This window comes from Mizuhopecten yessoensis, unplaced genomic scaffold, assembly GCF_002113885.1.
Source record: "Mizuhopecten yessoensis strain PY_sf001 unplaced genomic scaffold, ASM211388v2 scaffold11177, whole genome shotgun sequence".
NCBI classification, from domain to species: domain Eukaryota; kingdom Metazoa; phylum Mollusca; class Bivalvia; order Pectinida; family Pectinidae; genus Mizuhopecten; species Mizuhopecten yessoensis.
The window spans coordinates 646,825-666,713 of record NW_018408918.1 but is presented as its reverse complement, the minus strand read 5'-3'; the positions used below and the strand labels follow the sequence as shown (position 1 = coordinate 666,713).

General features: G+C 35.7%; 1 protein-coding gene across 2 annotated transcripts in view; it reads right to left on the bottom strand.

Moving 5' to 3' along the window:
- The window catches only part of LOC110440264 (homeodomain-interacting protein kinase 2-like), a 52,097-nt gene that overhangs the window by 23,226 nt on the left and 8,982 nt on the right, over positions 1 to 19,889 (bottom strand). For both annotated transcript variants that reach the window (XM_021483234.1, XM_021483235.1), the window contains exons 3-5: positions 4,556 to 4,679; positions 2,170 to 2,292; positions 66 to 152 (exon numbers count right to left, since the gene is read on the bottom strand). In XM_021483234.1, the coding sequence (XP_021338909.1) occupies positions 66 to 152; positions 2,170 to 2,292; positions 4,556 to 4,679 (334 nt within the window). The remainder of the gene's footprint in view (positions 1 to 65; positions 153 to 2,169; positions 2,293 to 4,555; positions 4,680 to 19,889) is intronic.

Here is a 19,889-nt window from a genome sequence, read left to right as displayed (position 1 = left end):
TTATTATAAATTGAAGTCTACTGTTACCTAGTAACACTGTGTAACACTAATTCTACCCTAGTTACCTGTGCCATGTCGTCCAGACAGTTAAAGATGTATTTCCTGGCTTCTTTTGACTTGATTTTGGTTTCTGCTTCATGTTCCTCTGGAGTCTGAAATGTGAGAAGTCAGTCAAACATATTACTTAAACCATGTCGACAGATCACCAGTGTCATCAATTTGATGAGCATGGGTGATATTACTAAGATGTAGCACAATCAATCAACAGTAATGCCCTAAATACACTTTTTGACAGATATTGAAATACTTAATATTACTTACTGGATAGAACTTCTACCTGAAAATGTAAGCAGTCATCCAGATAACCATTCTACCCTTATAATTGTGTACTCTTAGATTCTACTCATAAGTCTACCAGATTCTACTTATTTCCTTTCACAATATGTGAAAAAAAATGTGAAAAATTGTGAAGTCCTTCAGGCCAGGTGAACAATAAACATGGATTAATGACTTTGTCACATCTATAGAGGATTAACATTCACAAAATTGTAGGGCTACAACGATATATCGTACTGTATCGCATTGTGATACTTTCTTGTGTATTGTTTCAAATTCTTTTGTTTGCCTGTATTGTGATACACTAACAGTACTGAAACAATCAATCTTTTTTCTTTTTTACTTTTTATTTAACTCTTAAGAGTTTAATTATAATTTTGAAATCTTTCAGTTAAGGCGTGGCCCACTGTGCAAAAGTACTAAAAATCTTATAAAATTATATTTTGACAGCATTTAATACATATATATATTATTAAGTCTATGACGAAACTCTGTAAAATCCTGCACTCAATCTTTAACACTGTGATACATATGTACGTATCCTACCATGAGGGCGTATCATTGCAGCCCTACAAAATATATCTGGAAAACATGATTACTGTAGATGAAGGGGTGAGAGCAGAATTTGAACGTAACACGAATGTTTGTAAACCCTTACAATGTACATTTGCCTGTAACACTGATCAAATATAATGTTTTGTCTTAAGTCCTCATTGAATATTCTTTTTTTTCATTATAAAGAAAATATAGAACCCCGAAAACGACAACTGACACACTGATTAGGGATTATATTATTTTTAAGGCACATGTTCTGACACAAGTTTAAAAGTGATTTGATGTGTGTTGACCGCTGTCGTCTCCTAGTGTTAACAGCATTTAAATAAAGACCTACCTGGTGAATACGGTGCGTGTGTTTATGTAAGGACAAGCCATAGGCCTGTTATTGACAGGATTTCAATAACTACAGATTTGAGGTACAATGCCTTAAGAGCCTGAATAAGCTAACCAAATATGACATTTAATTTATTGTTAGGGAGGGCTTATGGAAATGTACGATTCAATATTTGAGGGAAGCCCTACCACTGTAGGGAAGTAGGTTTTACACTTGGTGTTTAGCTAACTCTGATAAGAGTGAAGTGAGAGTGTGGTTTAACAGAACAAGTAGATAGGAAGCTACTCAGTTCTCTGTCAATTTCTGTTGTAGTGTAAAAGCTGGTTCTTGGTAAGGGTACCCAGTTTTCACTACAAGGAACTTGAGACTATTTTTTTCATGATGGAAGAAGCTGATCAAACAGTAAAAAAAAAGGGGGGTTTGTGACAGTGGAACAGCCATTTTGTAATAGTAGGTACACTTCTTTCGACAGTAGAAATATTGTTTAGAGATGGAAAGAAAGTCATAATGTGACGATAAAAAAGTGGTTTTAAGATGATAGGAAAACTGTGTTATATGATAGTAGTTATGGAAATCTGTTCTTGTGACAGAAGGAAAGCTGTTTACATTTTACAAATATTAAGAATTATCAGAGGATTGATGAGATGGGAATGAACAACTATATAGCTACCACTGCTATAGTCTGTGAACAATCACAATGGTATATCAGTTGTACACTGATTGATTTAATTAGTCTACTCATTCTTTTTACATCATTTTTAATCAAAATATACACATTTTAATATACTGTATAAGTTAATAAATTTGTTATTCCTATAAAGATCAGAGCATATAAACACTGGTATTTAAATGCTTTATTACAAGGGACTCGTCTACTAGAAATATTCATTGACAGCTGATAATGCAAAATATCTATTTCTAGTGCACCTAAAGCAACCTACCTTCAACCTCCAAAAGGGGTAGTTACTGTCGGTGTTCTCTCGAATGAAGAACCGTGTGGTCTTTGTAGCAGCACTTAGCATGTGTTCGGCAGGTAGCCCCTGTGTTTGTGAGACATATCGAATCTGCAACAGATGGACAACATTTATTACACATAGCCAGCTATATTGGTTTCGTTGCTTACTTCCTATATATATATATACATGCATAGCATATTACTTGCCTAGAGGGTCTACATTATTGTTGCTAATATTCCAACTGTGTAATGTTGTTTTTCACTAATTCTGTCTAATTATCCTATTTGATTATATAATAGTCTATATGCAATGTAAGGAACACCTGTTAATAGAATTGCAAGCCCAAGCTGGGAATTATGCTGTCAAATATTCAATTTGAAGCATTCCAGTTTACATTTGTTTCAGAGATCTATACAGTATAAAGATGGAAAGCTGGTGTTTGCGGGTTAGATTTCATCATAACAAATTCAGAGCATAGAGTTATACTTCTCTTCTTACTAAAATTTGTAATCAATTATATAAACAAATGTACCAAGTGGAATTAATGATTGTAATTATGATCGCCATCAATATCTGTCCCTTAAATGTATCTATTCATTACAAACCCTCCTTCATCCTTGACCTATATATGATTATTTTCCCAGTGCTGACATAGATGATGGTAAGTGAGGATAGAGTTTGGTCAGTTTTTGCAGTATTCAGTTCAATACATATATACACGTATCTTTTTAGTTGATTATTGTATATACCAGGAAACTTTCGGTGCAGTGTACTTTTTCACCTTCCGTAATGAGGGTGAATTTATCGTAACAGTGGACATTTGTAAACAACATAATAAACAGCAATTAAAGGTGAATGGTGAAATTAATTTGAGCGAAATGGATTTTACTGTGAAGGGCGAAAGTTTGACTGGGCGAAAATTTCCCGATATACAGGACATCAGTCGTAAAAATATTCCTCACTACCATTATTTATATTTCAGAATAGCTTCTGGATTTCTCCAGACATAAGGAATTAACCAATGAACTTCAATGTTTATGCTAACCTTTTTAAAAATTTAAAAATTTTGGTTCCTATTGATCATGCAAATTAAAAATGTCAAATCTTTGGAGTCTATACTTTTTGCTCTAGTTTGATAGGGGGAGGAAACAAAAACCAAACTGTGCAGCGCTAGAACTGTAAAACACTACATTGTAGAGGAAGGTTAAATACGTAATTGTCTGCAAGTCAATGCATGTAGGTCTTATCAACCATCACTTTAGTAGGATAGAAAAACGAGTTCACATCACAAGACCCAATACAACAAACGAAGTGGCATAAACACACATAATCACAAATCTAAATATTGTCAGTGGTAAAATTTAAGAGATAACTGAAGCCCAATGTCAATGTTTGTGTACAGATTTATTCATTTATAAGTAAACAAGCCAATACAAAATATCCTTTCTTGTCCGACTAGTACAGATCCCTATAACTAGTTACCCCTTAAAACCTGTTGTTCCAAACTCTTTTACTCCCTAAATATATATACATAGTAGTTTGCAGTATACAGTTTAGAATGTTTACCAATGTGCAATTTTTTTCGATAGACACAGTTGGGTCACACAGACAACAGATAATCTCCCAATATTGAAGCTTTCATTAGCATCAAATGTAGAGGAAGGCGCCAAGACTTCAACACGATTAATCAATTTTAAAGGTTTCCATAATGATGCCTGGAGGGACCTGTCTGCAAGCTGTGTTTCATAACCTACCACTGTACTTCCATCATCATAACACAACAAACATAACTTTGCACTCGGAATGTAAACAGTTCCCACCCCTCAACACACACTGTAATACACACTAAAGCTCATTTGACTGACCAGGTGAATGAACCTGTAGAACCCAACTTATACATTTCTTAATTCAGCATAACAGTGTTAATTTATAATCCTATGAAGGATTCAAGTTCAGAAAAATAATAATCTGTAAGGAGTGTTTGTGTAGTTAAAGCTATAGCTGTAGTAGAAATAAACAGACTTATCATGCCTTAATGATTGTTTTGTTTCATGTTTTTACTTGTGAAGCTAACAATGCTTTGAACAAGACAGGGCCCATTCACCCCTACATTTTTAAACTTGTCTTGCCCAGTCCCTAATTTGGTAAGGTTCAAATGTGACTTTAGGGGTGAATGGGTTAACTACTTGTTAAGGCCCAGGTTTATGGACAAAACTACACACCTGGTTGTACCTGGACCCAGGAGGAGTCCAGAGCCAGTGAGACAAGATTAATGTTAAGTTGTACCAGGATCCTGGTGGAGTCTAGGCTAGGATTAGTGAGACAACATAACTACAAGCCGAGTTTTAATCAGGACCAAAGGACAACATACCTGGTCATACTCGGAGGAGCCCGGATATAGAGGCCATCCCAGGAACAGTTCAGCTATCACACACCCCAAAGACCACATGTCAATCGCTTCACAGAAAGGCAAGCCCAGGAGGATTTCTGGAGCTCTGGAATACAAAACAGGACAAACTTAGCAAAACCAGTATGTTAAGATATCTAGTGTTCTAATTACAACACGTGGAAAAGTGAGCTTTTCCCAGTTTTAAAATATCTGGAATACAAAACAAGATTACGTTAGTAATCCCAGTGTGTTATGATCTCTAGTATTTTAATTACAACACATAGAAAAGTTAGTTTTTTCCAGAGTTGAAAATATCTGGAATACAAAACAAGTTAAATTAGTAATACCAGTGTGTTATGATCTCTAGTATTTCAATTACAACACATAGAAAAGTTAGCTTTTACCAGAGTTTAAAATATCTGTAGCTCTGAAAAAAGGACAAGGTCAGTAATATCAGTACATGTATCAGTGAAATAGATTTATCTTGAGCTCTGAAATACATAAATAAAATAAAAGAAGTAACATATTTGTACTATTCAACGACTGGCCCCCATATATACGTAGAATACTAATTTACTATTTATTAAGAAAAAATAAGACTCATCAATTTTGATCACTTGGGTGTCTGATCCTAGTTAAGTTTCCAACAAGGGTAGATATGCCAGTAGAAAAATGCCACTGGATTTCTTTGGGTGGTTTTTTTGCAAAATATTCAGGCTGCTTGCTAGCGTAACCAGAATCTCAATATAGGTAATTTCTGGAGCTCTAAAACACAAAACATGGTGAAAGAATACCATTAACAAAACTGAATCACTGGAGCTCTTTAACACAGTCACTTAAGGCCTTAGGTTAGTGACTGAACTAGTAATAAATGACCAGTATCATTAATGCATCTCTGGAGCTAACACAGAATGGCCTTAGGTTAGTCACAAACCAGTAACACATGTTCACCAACTCTGATGAGGCCTACATTACTTGTAAGACTTGTTATTTTCATTTCTTTCATTCCAACACATTAACGGTATGATACTATTTTCTGTCAAAAAAATATCATGAATTGATAAAAGTGTTCAAAAGGATCTTAGATATAAGTGTACAGTTGTTGTCAAGAGTTTTGTAAAACTTAGCAACAACTATTAATAGGTCATTAGGTCAGTCATTCATAAAGAATTATAAATATCGGAAAACTGTATTATAACTATTATAATATTGACATTCTATAAGCCAGAAACACCTCGATAGGCCATCAAGTAACTGTATGGGAGGCCCCTAATATATACATAGCACAATGACATATATAAACAGTCACGGCCCTGACATTTGTCACTCCGCTTATACAGTCTATACACTTAATTTCCTTTACCCAAAATGACAAACTGTTATATATTACACTTTTTAACTATTTAAGCATTATTGTAACCTTTTAGGCATTATTGTAAGTAACTAAAGGGCAAACTCTTTTTTAACCCATTCACCCCTAAAGACACATTTGAACTCTGCCAAATCAAAGGTTGGAATAGTTCATTGTGAAATTTCAGGGGTGAATGAGTTGATGTAACTTTGTGTAAATTCAATTTACTTAACATTTCATAACTTGATTAATTTCATTAGTTAGTAATATATGTGATATAAAAATACACTTTTTCTAAAAAAAAATATGAAAATGATAACATTATGATCTGCCCAACACGAAACCTATAATCTGTATGCAGTCTAATTTAATGTTAATCTTACTGAAAATATCTTTTCATTATCATCAGTGTCATTCATCAATGCTGTGTGTTAATTTTATTTACACTGTAGTGACATTTTAAACTGTCGGCACGTTATCACACCTTATAAAGCCAACGGAAAGATGAACATTTCAGAAACATGTCAAAGTTAATTGTTTTTAAATAAAATTGCTTTCAAACTCTCAACAGTCTTTGTCACTGTGGTTGTCATATATACTGTGTGAAGTTTTCAACAATTCAAAGTTCTGTGTGTTATATAGAGGTTACACAACGAGTGGTTGTTGAATATGGTATTTATTTCACTTCATGAAAAAATATAATAGATGAACGACTTTAAATATTGGGAGTAGCAGTATTGCATTAATTCATATAAATTAACCACGGACTATATGCGCGTAAGCATATCGTACGAAGTCTGCCTCCCGCCAAGTGACGAAGTCGAACTTATCGCTGTCAATGTCCAAAACCATAGGCCTACGTTTCTTTGTGACGGTTCTATGGTTGACGTTTATGGTGACAGTTCAGCCCTAGTCAGACCATCCAAATAGCGATAACGGGACGTTGGGAGAACGAAATTTTTTCCGACACTGTGACAGATCTTCTTTTGGTTTCACCACCTGGACACGAGACAGTGCGACGTCGAAACGATATTGAGCGTCTGTAGCAATTTTGCCTGAAACTAGCGATCAAATCTTTAAGTATCATCTTCTTTTAATATTGCCTTAATAACCCCCTTTTCCACATAACCTCACAAAGTCACCAACATTTGTTGAATGTTGACAGCAGACGACGTAAACAAAACAGAGTGTGGCAAACAGCGTGTGGAAAAAGTCATCCGGTCAAAGTTCATCTTCTTGACCAATCAAAACTCGTGTAGGGCATATACCACGTGTGGTATATAACTCATATTTATCTTAACAGTCTGCGTGTTAATACGATGATCTGAGTGTGGAATAACAAAGCGTATTGTGGTTGAAATATATATATATATGTTCTGGTGATAACCCTTTTTATTTTAACCCATTCACCACTAAATTTAACCCAGTCACCACTGAATTCACATTTAACCTAGTCCTTACCAAATTGAAGACTGGGCATGTCCAGTTTTAATATGTAGGGTGGATCGTTAACAGTGATTGATTGTAACAAGCATCAACTGTTTCTTTAGTTTACCCCTTCTATTTCGTAATATGTATTTACATTTGTACCTCTCAAAACTCTTCTGTAGCATCCGTAGCATTTTACTGACCAATCTAACTGGTGAAATCTAACCATATTACCAACGATTAACACTGAGGTGAAAGTATTTTAAGGTTGTCACATTGACAAGTACAGCTTTCCTTTGATGTACTTGACTAGGCGTCTGTATCTTAGCTGTATTTTAGAACCTCTTGTGTTATGTGGGTACTATCAATAATGAGGGGGAAAACAATCTGGAAAATATATCGCATTGTTGTCTGTTCCTGCTTTGCTAAGAAATATTTACTAGTGTTAGTATAATAACCAAATTTACAGTAAATGATCATTTCATGTGCATTTTCACAATGAAGATAATGATCATATTATGAATTTCACTGCACGAATTCTAACTGTGATAGACTATGCAGAGTAGCTGTATCTCTTCTCTGATTAGTTATGTAAAAGTCTTCATTGAGTCATGGACTAAAAAATGAATATATTTTCTCAAGACAAAATAAAAATCTGTCCTCGCATCAACAGAATTTCCTGATGAAATGATGAGGGTCAGTGGTTAGGTTGCCCAGTGGATAGCCCACTTGCCTTTCACCAAGGTGGCCGGGTTGGATTCCCCGATCAGACGTGAAATGGCATGGGGTCATCTGCCCGTACATGTCTCTGGAGTATCTGGTTTCCTCCCAAGTACCCTAACAACTGGGCCAACAAGAGTGATAAGTTGAAATAACTTGTTTCACAATTGTTGTAAATAAATTAAGTATATGTATATGCTACTCACATTTAGCTCTAAGGATCACTTTTATTTTTGAGCATATGTCAAAATACATTATTTTTTTTTATTTATACTGAGATTATGTTTGAAAAATGTATTGTTCTTTTAGTTCATCAGGATGCAAAAATTCAAAAAATTGTAATAACAGTCGGAAAATGAGCCACAGGAACTCATCCCAAACAAACAGAAACTGTTTTAGTATCGAATGTGACGGCCATGAGCATCAGTTACAGCTTCACAACGCCTGGGCATGCCCCGAATGAGATAGTGTATCGGTTTTGTGGTATAGCGTTCCACTCAGCTACCAAAGCTGTTCCCAGCTCCTGGAGTGTTCTTGGCTTAACATTTCTGGAGGTGAGAGTTGTCTGCAGGATGTCCCACACATGAGCATGTCCCACACATGCTGGATGGGATTTCGATCCGGCGAGTGGGCTGGCAAATCCATTCGTTGAAAAGTCTCTTGCTATAGACACTGCTCAGTCACCCTTGCTCTTTGTGGCCTATCGTCCATAAGGATGAAGTCGGTAAAAAGAAGCGGTTCCCATTCCTGAAAAGTCCAAGTGCTGTGAGGTTGGGCCCAATCTAATCGGTCCCTAACATGGCGGGCAGGTAAGGGAACTCATATTGCTGGTCTACGTGACCTTAACCCAGCATCATGAAGATGGGTCCTAACTGTTTGAGTGGCTACAAAGCATTAAGGAGGTTATTTCGCAAAGCTGTGGCAGTCTGGAACCTTCGACGCCATACCTGTATGAGCAAAAATCGGTCTTGTGGCTGCATTGTAGCCCTAGAACGACCTCCAGCATGACGTCTGGAAGGGTTTCCATTAGTTTGGAAAATATTCCACATTCTTGCCACCACACTTTGAGACACCCAAAGGTCTGCTGCAACCTGATGTTGAAACATGCTAGCTTGCAGCATTCCGATGCCCCTATTCACTTCACCGACATTCATCTGTTGTCTGGTTCGTCTTTGTGCCATATCAAAACAAAAACACATAAAGAATATTCATCAAATTGATTTCTTTAACAATTTGAACAACACCTTACTTAGCCTAGCTTAGCTTTTGAAAGGGGTGTACATGTGGAAAAGCATGCACACGTTTAAATGGTTGACTTAACACACCCACACAGGAAGATTTGGAATGTATCCTTTCTAATATTTTTTTTTTCAAAATATAGGTGGTCCTTGGCAAAATGCGAGTCATTTATAACATATGAAATAATAATCAGTATAGGTAGCTACAGTTCTTAATTGAGGGCACACTATAAGCACAACGGCCCTCATAGTTTGTACATGGTGATCAATCTCCTACACATCATGGCCAGGTTTTGTACATGTGTTGCTGAGTCTATATCTACTAGGAGTAGCTCTCTTTATCATATATATATATATATATCCTATTAGGATGACTGGTGTTAGCTATAGGTGTCATTTTGCATGAGTTTTGTCAGGTTTGCAAGTGATGCAAGAACTGAAAATAGCAAGTTCACAGAAACAATGCTAGATTAATCTATGTCACTTTTCATTCCTCTGCTAGGCAAATATCAAGTCCTACATTTGTGTATTTACCTCTATTGAGTTAGTAGTACACATCGAAGTATATTATCAAGAGCTTTTAACTACAAATAAGCCTTTATATTAAAGTGCAGCACTATTTAAGAAGAACCAAGGCAGGAAACAATGATTGAGAAGTTTTTGAGCCCCTCTGATCTCTGAATGAGGTACTAGTAGTAGTAATGGAAGCGGTGTCATCTCACGTAGCCTACATTTGGTATTTTCCTATATACAGGTAAGGTGTTAGATGTATGCTAGGTGAGATTTGGTGTCAGTTAGAGAACAATAGGATTTAATTACAGGTAAACTATAGTCTGTACTATAAAGCGTCTTACCATGTGAATATGAACATATACATAGGATTGATTTTTTTGTTTAAAATTTTATTTATTTATAAAATTGTTTTCACTTCATCTATTATGGTCTTCACCATAATAATAGGGAATCTCAGATGAAATGTCCTTACTTTACATATTATTACAATACAATAAAATTTGCTTTATTAAAGTGTCACATATCGATATACATTAAAACTACAGCAGATTTTACAAAAAGTAAAAGCCATTTCAAAATTTAAATCGATCAGTTATAGACATCCAGCCAAATCAATCTGGCTGATGAGACACTAAAAGCCATTTTCACACCTTAAAATAAGTAAAAACACTATCACTGTACATAAGTATATAAAGTTAACACATAGGCGTCTGCGATACAAATGATATAAAGCAGCGTCTAAAGTCGATCTTTTAAAGGTGTAACTGGACGAGAATACCGACCGGTTTCGCCTTTTAACTTAAATTTGTTTACACGACATTCCCAACTTCTCCGTTTTCCTTTTGACCACTAATCCTTAACCAGAGCCTACAGACCTCCACTTTCTGTTCCGTGTCACAGGATCTCCAACCAAGATTGCCACTTGTGGAAACAATGAACGCATTTCTTCAGGTACCGAAGAAGTAGCAGCACGCTTTATTATTATTTCTCTGGTCAAGGTTGTAACATCCTTATACCATTTACTCCGTTATTTATGCAGTATAATGGTTAACACATATTCAAAGTAGTTTCATTAAAATATTAGTATTCCGTCTATACCACATGCCTACGGTGCTATTATTGTAAACTTTATGACGGTATATGGTACGAATTGTTTTTTCCTGTAAAGTATAGAACACATGTATGTCTCAGAAGATTAAATGCTACTTTGCATTCATTTAGACTGGAAGAAAAAGAAATGTTCCTTCAGAACAAAGACATTGTAAGGAATGCACTTCCACAGACATGAACGATGAATTTTGCTTCTGTTAATTTGTAGTAAATTTCAAAATCTAAGAGTGTGGTTTTCCAACTATTCAGTTGTTAAGTGTCAAAAATAGTAAACAGCTATGTATATTTAGGAAGTTTATCTTTTCAACTATCAGAACCTCGTTGATTATATTGTGTATTATGTACATCATCTCTATACATTCTCTATACATCGTTTTTTGGACATCATGTACCACATATAAGGGCCAATAGCCCGAGCTTTGAATAAATGTTGACAATATTGACATTTGTGATATTATGATAAGTGAAAATTATTCCTAGCTGCAGTGTATGTCCACACAAAATCAGATGGAGTTTGAAATTTTGCAGACATAACTATAAAATAAAGGAAATATAAAAAACAACATTTAGTCAACTGTTATAGTATCAGTTGAAATTTATAGACAATGTATTAGAGTTTTAAACTATCTTTGATATTAAGATTAGTTAATGAATCTTTACTTGATCAACAATGTAGGCAGCTAGTACTGTACCTGTTATAATATCTGTAAACTCATTATTATTTTCAGGTTAAATAAATGTATGGATTTTTTTTTTAAATAGTTATCTGATTAAAGTAGACATAAGTTCTTAATTATAATATGTATTACAATACCATCCACATCATTTTGAAACAGACTATATTGAAATGTATGCTAGGTGAGACTAGGTATTTTAGAAATGTATGCTAGGTGAGACTAAACCATGGAAGCTGGCCAATAGCTGAGGCTGGCTGTCATACCTCCAGGCTATCACTCTAGTTATGCTAAACAAGCAACCTCATAACAGAGCATGTCCCTGTGGTGACCAGAGCTATATACTATCATCAGAGGGACATGCACAGGTGTGATAACACGAAACTTCACTTACCTAGACAGGTGACCAACAACTCACTAAACACCGCCACCCTGCCCATCCCTAATCTCCCAACCAATCTCTCCAACTACCAGATATAATTTCAGTACTATCCCCCACCCCATCTACACAGTAAGCCCCACTATCCCTACCTCCAACTCATATCAGCTAGGGACGGGTTAATTTCAAACCCACCCCATATATGAACAACTACCCACACTTGCCCATTAGCTTCAGTAAATCAGCTTCAAAAAGATCAATTACTGTTATGTACTTCACAGCAGCACAATGGTATGACTTACATTTCACTGGCTGTTTCTATGTACGCCAGCTGCCAACAACATTGTGTATATTTAAACAATATGAAGTGTCCATACCAGCTGTCATAGATTCCTATGATTACATCTTACATAAATTTACATGACAGCAGAAGCGGGAGATGGTTCAAATGACACAACCTGTCTAATTCAACAACATATGGACGGCCACAATCCGATGAAACTCGGCCAACAGTCAGCTAGTGAAAGCTCTGCATGTTTAAGATCACCTAACATTAAACCAAATGTTTGGAATTCTCGGCGAAAATCTTAGTGCAGCCACTTGCCAAGATTCTCTGGAGGAAGGTGAAACAGGTTGTATAGATATAAAGGCAGTGAACACATAAGGTTTCTGGTTCTGATTAAAACCAGTGTTGCTAGGCAATATGTCTATAGCTCAAAGTTCCTTCATGGCCTAGCACCAGAATCTGACTGATGAGCATGTCGAGGAAGGGGGTGGGGGAATCTCAATAAAGGTCTTTTCCAGAATAAAACCTCAGAGTGGAAGGCCAGCTTTATTAAAGCAGCTTGTTTTATAAGGCTGCCAGCTGAAACTTGACTCTGGAAAATTATATGTTTAAAGTGGTCCCTGGAGAAACATGGGGATACTTGTTTACTTGGAGTGGATGGAGAAATGGGAAGTTGAGGAGGGCAGAACTTGTGTTTACATTAAAGGGACTTATTCATCATAGTGAGGTCACCCAAATCATTCTCAGAGTTGGAAATTATACACCATGCATGTTCAAATATGGATTTACACCACAGATACTTTTATTTAGTCAAAAAAAATCACATTCTGAATATTCATTTTTCAAATATGGTCATTAAATATTTATTATTTTCACTTTAGAGCTTTACAGTAATCTGATCTTTATTAATGGTATCCATGAATACAAAATTCCCTGCTGTACATTCTCACTAGCCTAAACAGCTTTTGTAATTTTGTAATTATAGATTCAATTTGACAGAATTCGTATAGTAAAATTTTCGAAGGTACCTGTTGAAATATAGCATTCGCACGTTAATGATGACATTAAGGTCTCATTTCTGTTCATGATTCACATAACGAGAGTTTTCCCTACATTACCCTGAACTTTTAAGCCTAATGTGTACTGTTAAACTACATACCAAATTAAAGGTAATAAAGGTGCCTTCTGTAGTATATTCCATTTAATTGTAAAGCTCCAGGTGTATGAACCTAATAATTAAATATGCATGCTGAGTACTGTTAAATTAAACCACCAGTCCAAAAAATGTTATTTGTTAGATGATTTGCAAGCTAGATTACCATACCACTAATTTTGTATTGTCTGGAAATCCTCTGCAACTAACTTTTGTAAAACTATTTTGGGATATATATGATGTTTTGCTAGCCTACATAGATTTATTGTAAAGAAGAAATATGACAACTATCTTGTTTGGTTGTTGTTATTTAACTTTTTACAATGATATAATCTTGCTTAATAAAATTTGACAAAAAAAACGTCAATGCCAATATTTCTAAATAATATTTGACAAAACCCCCAGAGATCTCGTCACATTCCTAACAGAACTTTGAAGCCTTAAAGTACTCTGGTAGAAATCTACAGTTGAAGAAACAAACATGGCAGCTATTGTAGCAAACACACATCTTAGTCTGTTCATTGTATTAAAAGGTTTCTGAGCACCGACCTTACAAGTACCATAGGAACATAACTTATTTACCACAGTTTCCTGATAAAACCCAACAGAAACATCCCTGTTCTTCACTGTAATTATTCCCTAAACAATACACTTGTTTCTGCATTGTTTAGCAGGCCAGTAAACAACTTCTCCTGCCTATAGTCTGGTTGTACTGCCACTGTAAATACCTTCGCCCCTCCCCAATACAGTCTATTGCTAACAGGCAAATGAGACTGATACAGGCTCAGTATCTAGTTCTACCACTGTCAGTACCCAACCCTTCCTCATTGTACAATCACTCTTAGGACCCACCACCACCACCAACACCACCACCATCCTAATAACCCCACCCCGCCCCCTCCTAAGGCCAATGATAGCTATAAATAGTTGTCTTTCAACTCACAATACCCACCCCCAATATTACATTTTTATTTTTTCTGTGAACAGGAGGCCAATGTGGGTATACTATAACTCCAACCAGTACCCATCCCCAAACCAATCCACATTTTATTATAAAAGGCCAATAGGATAGGTACTGTCTGGATGTCTAGTTGTGTATACATACCACCCATCGCTGCCAAACACTGTAGTTTATTAACTTATAAACAGGCCAATGAGTGTGATAATTATACCCCCACCAAAACCCACACATTAGGCCAAAAATAAACAGTCATCACTTCAGCTGCATGCTCTTTCCAAAAATCCAACTTTTAATCTTGTTAAGACATTCTTAGACAGGCTCTATTTTAATAGTCTAAATTCTTGCTAGGCCTTACAGTATTTAGTTGAGTAAATTAGAAATTGGCTTCTTTTCAGATTAATTGAGGGTCATTTTGCATTAGTTTGACAGAGATTCCCAATTCCTGAAAATTAATTGCGTCTTTTTCATTTTTTTATTTTAAATGGTATATATAGGGATGTATTAAATGCAAACACTCCCTGTTGTTTTATAACTTAAACTATAGTACAGCGTGCACCAACGTGGAGATACGGATGTTGAATCGTAAAAATGTAAAATGCAGAACACCGAGTGCATATAATAATATCATATACATGTAAGTATGTTGGGATTTACTGCATATCTTGGCCATGAAAACATGTTTTTAACTCCTGTGCATTTTATAAGTTATAAACCCTTTTTAAGTTTTAATTTAAGGACTAGTCTAATGTGCACATGTGGACTAGTAAACACCTAAATAAGGCTAGTAATTATTCAAATGGTCAGTAATGTTGTTTACATGTCTAATCAATATATAAATTAATATACCTATACTATTATGTATTGTATATTGTAGCCATTTGATAGCCAATGTGACTTTTTACGTTATCTAGAGTAATCACATGTAAAGATATAAAGGACAGGATTTGTCCCTGTTGTAGATACTGTGTTAGCTGGCTATAGGGAACCCTGTTTACTGTATGTGGTAGCTGGCTTTACAGTAGTCTTGTAAACCCCTGTACACTGCTGTGGTCTGTCAACCCCCAGGCTGTTTATTACACTGACATGGTGTGTATGTATATCCTGCAGTTAACCCAGGTCAAGGACAGATCACTACATGTTAGTTCCCTTCTAGGTCACCTGTAATAGGGACAAGGTGCTTATATAGTTAGTCTAGTGACCAGTGTACAGTATACAAGTGATACTAGGTGTCATACCATTGGTCACCTTGACAATTCACCCACTGAAAGTGTCAGGGATATACTGACCAATGCAGAATTATTTCTTGAAAGAGCCCTAGGCCTGGGACCATTTTGCAGAGAAATCTATTTGTCACTCTTACTTTTCTTTCCTGTTTTTGCTATACATGTGTACTTCTTTTTTATCTGCTTTTTTCATCGAATTGCCCCTTTCATTTTGACCATTGAATAAAGTTGCTGATAATGGCCAAACGCCTGTAGAGCAGTTGTGGTTGTTCCAGAATCAAGCGAAAAACAAAATACAGACAGCTCATGTTTAGATCTAATAAAGTGGTAAGTAAACAAGTGTTAAAAACACTATATATACATGTACCATGCATAAAAACACTATACATGTACCATTATAATACTATACATGTACCATAAGAACACTATACATGTACCATAAGAACACTATACATGTACCACAAGAACACTGTACATGTACCATAAGAACACTATACATGTACCATAAGAATGCTATACATGTACCATCTTTCATTTTTACCAAAATTAATAGTTTGCTGTATACAATTTTCAGTAACATAAATAAAAACCGTACATACAAAAGCGTGTACATTAATCAATGAGAAAATGCCATTCTCAGTCACACATAACTTTCCTCATTAAAAAAACGGAGGCATCTGCTCAAAGGGACATCTCCTTTTTAAATGGTTTGAAGGTTGACAAATAATCAAATGGTAACAAAACGTCCCCAACCTTTAAACGTTAAAATCCAATCCTTTATAGACTAAACCTTGTCATTACATGCGAGACACTAGGTATTACAAAATGTCAGGTTGTACAAAAGCTCACAACAAGAGTCTACCATGGTTGCCATGGCAGCTATAAACCTCTTGGCCACAATTTATAAATCTGCGACTTTATTGACCAGGAATTGATCCTATAAATATAGCCACTCTGATTAGAACAACAGTAAGTATGTAGTATATTGGTCTCCCTAGACAGGCACTGCAGGTGACTTGTCCAGCAACAGGCACCGACAACCAGTAGTACATAGTGACTTCATCTTCCAATAAACAGGAATCCTAATTAACATAACTAAAACAGGTGACATACCAGATGTAACAGGGGTCAGATTTTAGACAGACTCTGCTGTCTATAGACAAATATAGCAACAATATGCAAGGTTCTCCATAGTCAGCTAACACACCATAGTATGGGGTTGTATTTCTACCATAAGCAGTCAGTTTCTGATATTCAGTCCTTGAGGGGGGTTCCATGCAGTGCATTGCCATGTTAACACAACCCCTTGTAAGTCCCAATTATAAGCTGGCTATAGATAATAATAACTTTACAGCATATATATTATATTTTGGATAGCTCATCAATAAAAAATGTCTTTGCTTCAATCTACATGGATACTGCATGATACACAAAGCAGATTTGTATCAGCGTTTGATATTCAGCCCTCATAAGGTTTATTGTTACAAAAGGTAGATTTGCGACAGTTTATGATTCAGGCTGGCAATGACACATACATTTAAGTGATAGAGTGGTATATCAGACCTCGTGGTTTCTGTGCAATTCACAACAAAGTAAAGTATTACAGAACACTTGCCACCTGCCTCTGGGTACATTCGATAAAATGCATCCATTTCAAATTAACTTGGGTTTCTTCTTTATAGTTGTTATCCTTAAATATGAGGTTCTAAAGTCTGCCAACATGAATTGGATGCATCATACCTGACATAGCTAGGTGCTTAGCAATTTTGGAAAATTAGAAAGTCTGAAGGAAACATTCTAAAATTCTCTTAAAAAAACCACCATATTCGACAAAAAAACATATTCGACCACACTTTTTGCAAATCAAACAAATAGATTGAAGGGGATACTAGGACCAGGAAAATATATGGGTGCTTAGGTATAAAGGATGCAGGAAAAATCCTTGAATTCTAGAACGGTGGGCCATTTTCAGCAATTATTTAGAGGGGTCATTTAATTAAAATTAAAAGGAAATTGGAACATGGAGGGATCAATGGTCCCCTGGCCCCCTCCATGATTATTTAATGAGATGGATAAGGGGCACTTGAAGGGGATGGGGAGTTTATAGGGGACATTTATTAGGTAGAATACGCTTACTTATCTTTACTGTTTGATCAGGAGTGATCTCCAAGGTACAGGTAAACTACTATTATAGCCTGCCAGACAAAGCCACTAAATATACATGTGGGTTGGTAACATCCGACATCTGTAACTCAAACTGGCTGGCAAGTATGTATACACACAAGTGCCATACAATACACTGTTCCCCTGAATATTATTGCTTTATTTATGTGGAGGATACATTAGGAAATTCTAGACCAGACATGACAGTTCCCTTATTTAGATTACAGACAATAAAAATTTGTGTCTGACAGGCAGAAATTGAACTATTGTTTGCTACCAATTTACTTAACTAAAGCATTTAGTTTTGCTTTCAGAGAGGTTATACAATTTTATTTTATTAAAACATTACCTAATAGCGTGTTTAAAATCAACTCCTTAGCTTTCTAAAGTGCTGTAAGTGTCTTTTCCGTCATAAAATGATTGAAAAATTTGAAATCAGCAATATTTTTGTTTGAGTCGTGCCAATTTCCATGGGTTGGTTGGTTAATGGCATAAATTTAAATATTTTTATTCAAGCCTCATTGAATTTAAGGAGAACCTATGCTGTTATTTTTAGATTTTTTTTCATTTCAAGGTTCACAACAACTATAAAAATCATGAAGATCAGCTACACAAACACGATTTCAGCAAGAAACATCTACCGTTTACTGCTTAATTGATCTGACCCTGTGGCCCATGTTAAACCCCTAACTCAAATCTCTGCACCTGTACCCAAATTATTCTTGTGAATAGAAAATGGTGTCTGTACATTTAACGCCTCAAACTAGAATCCAGGTCAACACTAAACGTTTGATCACCCACATCAGCTAAAAAATGGGTGTGTATTTCAATTTAAAGCACACCTGTATGCAAATGAGGCTGGAATTCTTCCACTGATGCTTTTTCAAAATTTTCCTTTACAGATACATTTGAATGTTCAGAAATTTGTTTTCCCTTCTTACAGTGGTTTACAATGTTTTCCTTGGCCACCATTTGCTTTCTCAGTATAATATTAGTTATACACACTTCATAAAAAAAATATTCAGTTCGTAAGAAATATATTATATCAAAATATTACTTTATACACAAACAATGTATTGTTTATACATTGTTTATTAAGTAAAATTTTGATTTTGCACTGACTGTTTAAAATATAAAGATAGTCTCTCTTCTAGAATTGTGTCGGAAGTATATATATATAGCCTAGATCTAGTGACCATATCATATGTTTTGACCCATACATATATATCATCACTGAATACTCATAAGTGTTATCTAGTAGCTGACCTATAGACCTACTTCCACAGTAACATGATTGGTATCCTTCAGGAAATATACCCGCTTTAAAAATGTTAATCTGGCATGAATCACAAAGTAAACCCTACCGTCTTTGTTCAAACTTTGGAGACTTCCTGTTGTTTACAAAACAAACAGGAAGTTTATGTCCAACCCCATTTTAGCATCCAAGAAACAAATCATTGTGAAAGGATTGAAAAATTGAGGTCCACGATGGGGCAAAGGACCACTTTGCGACATTTTAATATTCTTTTTTACAGCACCACTTTCCCTCATTTTAATACACTTTTTCAGATTATTTACTTTTGCCAAATGTCACTGGTAACCCTGTTATGACAAATCTGCTCGCCGATATCCGAATTTTTAAACGTTTGACGAGTATATTCCGACAACGTGATTTATTTCAAGACTTATTTTTTATATTAGTTGTGCGTTAGGAAATTAGACGTGCGTCAATTATATCCGGACAAATCCTGAGGAAATTAGAAGGTCGTCAATTAAATTTCCACGACAGCCTTGTTATCTAACTCACCAATTAGACTGACGATCGACTAGGGGCACAGCGGGGGGACTTCACACCTCACCGCACAAGTAGCTCTTACCTGTCATGGATCGCTACGACAGCCCGCTTCCGCGGAACAGTGTACACAGCAGGGGACTTCACGCATCACCGCACAAGTATGTTTTACCTGTGCTGGAGTGCTATACGACGGTTCGCTACCACGGTATCGTTTCAAGTGTACGGGGAAAAGATCAGACACAGACGTGTTTGTTTTCTCTGTTGGCAAAAATAAATGTGTGTTTGTATGAATCATGTTTAGCAATAAGATTTCCGTATGTTT